The sequence below is a fragment of the Prosopis cineraria genome, unplaced genomic scaffold, assembly GCF_029017545.1.
Source record: "Prosopis cineraria cultivar Desert tree isolate PC_DT_omini unplaced genomic scaffold, ASM2901754v1 PC75, whole genome shotgun sequence".
NCBI classification, from domain to species: Eukaryota; Viridiplantae; Streptophyta; class Magnoliopsida; order Fabales; family Fabaceae; genus Prosopis; species Prosopis cineraria.
This window is the reverse complement of record NW_026555403.1, coordinates 64,048-71,209: the sequence shown is the minus strand read 5'-3', so window position 1 is coordinate 71,209 and position 7,162 is coordinate 64,048. Positions and strand designations below refer to the sequence as shown.

General features: G+C 37.9%; 1 protein-coding gene across 1 annotated transcript; it reads left to right on the top strand.

Annotated features, from left to right (window-relative positions):
• The first annotated feature begins 747 nt into the window (after positions 1-747).
• Positions 748-7,162, top strand: LOC129295236 (BTB/POZ and MATH domain-containing protein 4-like). Its single transcript, XM_054933733.1, has 4 exons — positions 748-1,486; positions 3,860-4,205; positions 4,364-4,643; positions 4,957-7,162. Exons 1-4 carry the CDS (start codon positions 1,092-1,094, stop codon positions 5,142-5,144), a joined length of 1,209 nt encoding a protein of 402 aa, XP_054789708.1. The 5' UTR covers positions 748-1,091; the 3' UTR covers positions 5,145-7,162.

Sequence of the window (7,162 nt, the reverse complement as noted above, 5' to 3'; positions counted from 1 at the left end):
GTGGGATTTATTCATAGCACTGGCTTAGTGCAATTTCAAAGTGAGAATCGAGGAGAGAGAGGGAATGGAGGAGAGAGAGAGAGAACACATATACTACTATGCCTTGTTTGAATATGTGCATTCTCAAAGTGATACTTACAAATCGAACCCATGACCTGCAATAAAATAAAGCCAACATACTCCTACTAGCAAGTCACGAGTTCAATAAATTGGCGTGAGATGCAGGAGAGAGGGTAAGGAGAGACAGAGAGGAGAAGGAGAGAGATTTCACCAAGCTTGGCCATCAAACATAACAACCTCTTTGGCATGAGTTTGTGGGCATGCATGAGTTGAGGAGCAAGAATTGATTTAATGAAGAGTGGGAGAGAACCACTATGACTGTAGCACAAGCTGTAGCTTACACGTTGAAAGCATGAATATTGCTAAGAGGGAAGAGATTGGGACTAAAAAATTTTTAACAAAATAAGTGGTGGGACCTACTCAAATATTTTATAATGTAAAATATTAAAAAATTTGAATGTAGGATCTGTTTAACAGAAAAATAACGTTAAGAATATGGAAGATTAACTTTTTAAAGTTAAGGAAATAACATTAATCTCGAATTAAATTCAAGATCATGTGAATCTTTACATACACTTTAGCAATAAAATTAATCCTTGACCCTTGTTATTTCGACAGTTTTTGATGGTGCCAATATATATATATATATCTATGATTTACGATCACAGCGTACGGATGCATTCATATTTGTGGCGAACTTAAGGGCAAATACGACATTTCAATGCGTCAAACCTCTGGTTCTCTCCGAAGTAGAACCCTCCGGATTGCGACGTACAGTGCGGCGTCGTCCTTCTCGGACTAGCGCTTAGCCTAATTAATCTCTCTCGTCTTGCAGAGGCCAGAGTGCATAGAAAGAGACGACAAGAGATTCAGACTTCTTATATTTGAAGATTCCAAATTCCGCTGATTCGGATTTTTTTTTTCTTTTCCCGCAAATTCGTTCTCGTTAGCAAATTTCTTAATTGACGTTTTCCCTGAATCATACGCATCGGATTGGAGTTCTGATTCCCTGTAAAACCAACCCTACTGCTATGGCTGGAACCTTGACCCCCGAGAAGAGTCCCCTACTATCGCCGACGAGCTCGAGGTCGGTGACGGAGACGGTGAATGGGTCGCATAAGTTTGTGATTCAAGGGTATTCGTTAGCGAAGGGGATGGGAGTTGGGAAGTACATTGGAAGCGATTTGTTCACAGTGGGAGGGCATCAATGGGCAATTTACTTCTACCCCGATGGCAAGAATCCTGAGGACAATTCAGCCTATGTTTCTGTTTTTATCGCCTTGGCAAGCGACGGTACGGATGTGAGGGCTCTGTTTGAGCTCACGCTTTTGGATCAGAGCGGGCAAGGAAAGCATAAGGTTCATAGCCATTTCGATCGGTCGCTCGAGAGCGGTCCATATACACTCAAGTATAAGGGCAGCATGTGGTAGGGTTTCGTTATCCTTCTCATACTCTGTATTGTCGGTAGTTTTATTTCGGTTTTGGTTTGCTGGAGTTTTCTTTAAATCTTCTTCCTGAAGGGTATTTCAACGTTGAACTTCATTGGGAATGTCCATCATGAGGGATAATGCGGTGCCCTAATGTTTAGACTCTTCTAAAACTACAATTTCTGATGAAAATGTCGCAATTTTATTCTTATGCAAAAATACTAGCTGCATTAATCCTGTTTCTTGATAAGCATTATGTTAGTCACATTCTGGTTTAAAGATAAACGAAGCTAATGGTAAGATCATTGACATTGTAACTTGTCTCTGTGTGATTGGAACAACCATTCTCCTGCTCTACATTTTCATAATATAGTTACCTGGTTTGCTATGCCTAATATGTTGCTTCTTTCTTTCTTGTGACATTCCTTTTTAAAGTTATTCCTTGCTGTCAGATTACAATGTCATATACAGTATCATGTATGCTGGACTTTTAGGAACTGGAATTCTTTTTGAACGAATATTGAAAGATGTTACAGAAAGATGTTTGCTTGTTACACCTTAGTGATAACGTGAATTCATATTTGATTATTTACGAGAAATTAGATTGGTAGCTTGGAGGATTTTACATATATTTCTTGTTTAAAAAACTGTGTACATAACAACTTGCCATCGATACTACTCACATTATTCAGTTTTACAGTCTATGTCGATGGTACTTACCTAGGCCAGTGCTGTTACCCACATATTATGTACTGAATCACCAAAAGTGGGATCTCCATTGTACATTCATGAGGCAGTGAGTTTGTATGTATTGGCTTCTTGTTTTAAAATGGAAAAAAAAAGAAGGAAAAACATAATTATCGATCCTTATAATTTTAAACACTGAAAAAAAAAAGCTACAGGGTGTAAAAACAAAATCTGATGAAACTATAGGACCAATGATTGTGTTTTCCTGAAAAAATTATCTTTAATTCAATTCTGAAAGACTTGAACCTGGAAGATGACAGAAGGAGATCAACTCCTGGAGAAAGACTGAGCTAAAGCTGTCTAAAGTGTTTCTTTAACCCTTTATTCTTTTTCACTCATCCTTGTGATTTGTGAATGTGTAAGAATTTGTTCAAAACAAAATGCACACCTTCTGTTTGTCAAGATTTTTCTCTCTAATTGGACATTTCTTAGTTCACTTACTGTGGATGAAACTTAAACTGTTTTAGGGGAAAATTGGCTAAGGTTATCAAATTTCAAATTCTCACAATTTTTTTCTATAAAATGGAATACAAGAATTACGTCACTGTGCAGAAAAGAGTGTCTATATGTTGAACTAGAAACTATCTGTAGATATAGATTATGGATGATGTTAATGGTTTTAATTTAATTAACTCATACTATTTAAGAACAGCTAGATTAATTAATTTAATGAAGAATAATATTTACGTATAGAGAAGCCTAATTAATTTGAATGCACATTCATTATAGACAGATCCAAGAGCTATATTCAGTGTAAGCTATTAATTTGGAGGTACATTCCATTCATGTCATGTGTTATTGTGTTATTACTGGTCTTTTATCTTGAACATACACTGTTTAACGTGAATCTTGTGCTTGGATTTTTTACGGTTGAAAGTTATCGTTAATTCCCTTTCTCTCTTTGAAACAAACTTGATAATTTTACATTTAGAATGTTGAGTTGGAACACTCATTTTAATTTATTTTTTGAGTTTTGATTTGTGGACTTTTTATTTACCTTGTATTTAATATTTTCTAGATTAATGATGGTGATGCTACCGTTGGGGAGTTTCAATTTAAATTGTATTCTACTAAGCCTACCCTTTTCTACTTACTGCGTATTGGGAAATTCCCATACTGCTTACCAGATTGAACTGCATACTGATCTATTTGTGCATGTGATTGACCGGGAAAAAAAAGAAAAAAATAGGGGGGCAGGCAGATCTGGGTGCAAGTGAATACTAGAGCCTAGAGGGGTAATTTCTTTAAGCAGTTAGATATGCTTGAATCTAGTGATTGCTGGATCACTGCAATGATGAATTTCTCTTGTATCTTTTTTATTTCTCATGACATCTAGCCAGAGACAGATCCAGGGGGGCATGCAGGGGTGCTCCCCCCCACCCCAAAATAATTTTCAGCTCCCTTTGGAAATTATTTAATTTTTCTTTCTTAAAATTACTAAAATTGATTCTCCCCCCCCCCAATATTTCACCTTATTTAAAATCCCTCCTGGTTTCTCATTCTGGATCCGTTCGTGCATCTAGCCATCTACATTCTTTGCAGATAATGGATTTTATCCCAACCTGAAAAATGCTCTTCTGTATTGTCATTTGTGTGACTCAGATCTTGTTTATCTGTGCATGTAGGGGATACAAGCGGTTTTTTAGACGTACTTTGCTTGAAAGCTCTGATTATCTGAAAGATGATTGCCTGAAATTCAACTGTACCGTTGGAGTTGTAGTTTCAGCTGTAGATTGTCCTCGACTTCACTCAGTTAAGGTTCCAGAATCTGACATTGGAGCACACTTTGGCATGCTATTGGAAAGTATGGAGGGTTCCGATATTACTTTTAATGTGGATGGGGAAAAGTTTTCTGCTCATAAGTTGGTGCTGGCTGCTAGATCCCCAAAATTTCGATCTAAATTATTTGGAGGTTTAGATGAGCATAAAGAGGAAATTATTGTGTCAGATTTAGAACCTAAGGTTTTTAAGGTAGAAAATCTTCACATTTTTTTTTTGTTTCCCTTGAACCTTAACCTCTCTATTCAGTCAGGTTTAACATGGACCGGAACATTTTTTGTTGCTCTCTGTGTTTTACCTTTTCAACTTTAATGGTGATTTGTTGTCCTGAACGTTCTCTTTTTGGCCAGGCCATGCTGCACTTTATCTATCGAGATACCCTTACAGATGAGGTGGACATGGTTCCATCAACCTCATCTAGTGAATCCTCTGTGTCCGAGACATTGTCAGGAAAGCTGTTAGCTGCAGCAGACAAGTATGGCTTGGAGAGGCTTAAACTGATGTGTGAATCTCGTATCTGCGAAGACATCTGTGTAAATTCTGTTGCTGACATATTGACCTGGGCTGACCAATGCAGTGCAAGAGAGTTAAAAGCTGTCTGCTTAAAATTTGCTGCGCAGAATCTGGCAGGTACATATAGTTAGCATTACTTGCTTCACTTACTATGAATCAGAATGGAAAGCAACCATGGAAACATAGAGACAGGTTTTAGTTCCGCTGAGTACCAACTTCTAGGATACGAGGTTTTTTTTGGGTGTAATGGTTCAGAATTCCCATGTGAAGTTAAGGCATCAGATTATAGTTACTAAAACATCAAAACAATTTTCTTATATCTCTATTATAAAACTACAGAACAATTTGTATTGTTTGACTTTTTGTAAGTTTTATATTTATTTACCTGCCAAGTTTTGCATCCTTAGCTTGTTGGGACTTACTGTTGCAGCTGTGATGAGGTCAGATGGATTTCAGTCCATGAAAGATAAATGCCCACGGCTACAGTCGGAGATGTTGATGACAATTGCAGGCTGTGAGAGTGATTACTGCAGTGCTGGGGGAAAATCTCGGAGTGTGTGGGCCCAACTATCAGATGGCGGTGATTCAGATGGTAGGAGGGTCAGGCAGAGAACCTGATATCTCATGTCTGGAACTACTCTGATTATTATGTGAATGTGGGTGGTAAAAACGAAAATCTGAAAAAAATGGTGATGGAGAGGGAAGACCCTCTTCTGATTAACTTTGCCATATTCTGATAGAATCCGTTCATTTAAACAAGCAGTTAAAGTAGTTGATATGCAGTTTTTTTATAGTGCATCTTTGGGTGGTGAAAAGATGTCATTAGGCTCTCTAGGATGATAGGCTATTGTGTTGTGTACAAAAACTGTTAATCTGCAGCGATGATTATTTGTAATATCCTGAAATGAAATGCTAAGTGTTATTGGCATGATATTTCAAGTCATGCTCATGCTCATGGAAGGCCAATGTGGAATTGTATGCTCTACTATGCATGAGGCATGCAGTGTGCCTCCTGTGGACATCATGTACCTGTCTTGTTCATCCAATGGCTCAGGAGGACACATCTTCAAATTTGTTGCAAGTTGAAGATTCTACCTCAGTTGTAGTGTTGATCAACCTAAAAGGAAAGGAAAAAGTGGCTGATCTTCGATGCATTTAGAGAAAGATGAAGGTGTGAATGGATTTGGATTTTGGATCCCCTCAATTTTTTAACTGTTCAATTGAGCTAGAGATATTATCATTGACAGGTGAGCAGGATCTTTTGCTCGATCTCATCTTAATGGAGCGATTCAGTAATCAAGGGAATGCAAACTCAGATATGTACTGCATCTAATTGTCAAGATGGATCAACGACAGTACATTTGGGGCTTTCAATTCATAGGAGACTATCAAGATGAAAATCGGAGCATTTAGGACATTGGAGCCTTATGTTTGATTGAGCCATGGGAGCTTCACGAAGTGCTTTGATTTTAAGTGAGTTGTTTTAGACAAGAATGACCATGGATTATGGTGATTCGGGTAAGAGAGCATTAGGAGCTGATTCTTATTTCATATGCTAGTTTTGTGAAATACATGATTTGGCATATAGGTTGTTATCGGAGAGCTGAAATGTGCTGCGTAGTGGAATTAAAACATTGGACCTCCTTTTCGCTGAAACCCATTTTCTTTGCTTCTCCTTTCTAGAAATAGAGATTGGGTGGAGTCTTTTTTCATGGCTGTATAGAATTTGTCATGCTATTCCCCCCCCCCCTCCCTGAATAAACAAGATCTGGGAGAACCCTGAATTACATTAAAACAGAGGTGCCAAAATTAGCGTCCAGATTGGGAATGATATCTGGGAAAGGTGAGTCAAAAATAGCATAGTTTGGACAATGGGAATTCAGAGCAAGCTTTGCCAGCTTATCAGCCAGTTGAATAGCATCTCTCAAAACAGGATTATATGGAGCTGCCCAATCTTCATCAAGAAGCTTCCTAGCTCGTTGTATAACATCAATGAAAGCATGGGAAGGCTTGTTTTCCTATAGTACCAGTAGAAGAATCTCAGCACGATTATAAAATGCAGCAGCCATTTGGCAGGCATTAAACTTGCACCATTCAAGGCCTTTAAAATAAGGCTTGGATTTCCGCTATGATAGGTGGGAGAGATCCCAAATTTGAAGACAAGTCACTCTCTTTTACAGTTCCGTAGGTTGAGATAGAACTGCAATTGCCATGCAGATTGGATTTACAAGTGGTATGAGAAATATCCTCGCGGACAGCTTGTAGACGTCTGACAGTCAAGTTATCATGATTATGTGGTTCAGCAGAGAAGAAAGAGCTGCACTGTAGTCTTAAAATCCAGCAAACATGGCCAAAAAATTTTATCCAAGGAAAATTTGCCCCTTTTGGCAGCCAACATTCCTTTTAAGGTTCCCCTCAAGCTCCTTAGATGGGCTAGTTGAAGAATCTGTCCAGTGTTGTGAGTGAACAAGACAATGACAATAATAACAAGCTTTATCTTATTAAGTGGAGTCAATTATGTGAATTGTATGATATCATTGTGCTCTATCTTCAATTAAACTCTTAAAAATATTATTAATTAAGAGGCTGTTCAAGAACTTTTATTAGTATTTTATTTGATCTTCCTTTATCATTCA

Bases quoted from the DNA above. Each gene is read 5' to 3' on its own strand.
- LOC129295236 (XM_054933733.1), top strand. From the start codon at position 1,092: ATGGCTGGAACCTTGACCCCCGAGAAGAGTCCCCTACTATCGCCGACG. The intron at 4,206-4,363 runs GTAGAAAATCTT...CTTTTTGGCCAG, and splicing joins TAGAACCTAAGGTTTTTAAG to GCCATGCTGCACTTTATCTA. The intron at 4,644-4,956 runs GTACATATAGTT...TTACTGTTGCAG, and splicing joins TGCTGCGCAGAATCTGGCAG to CTGTGATGAGGTCAGATGGA.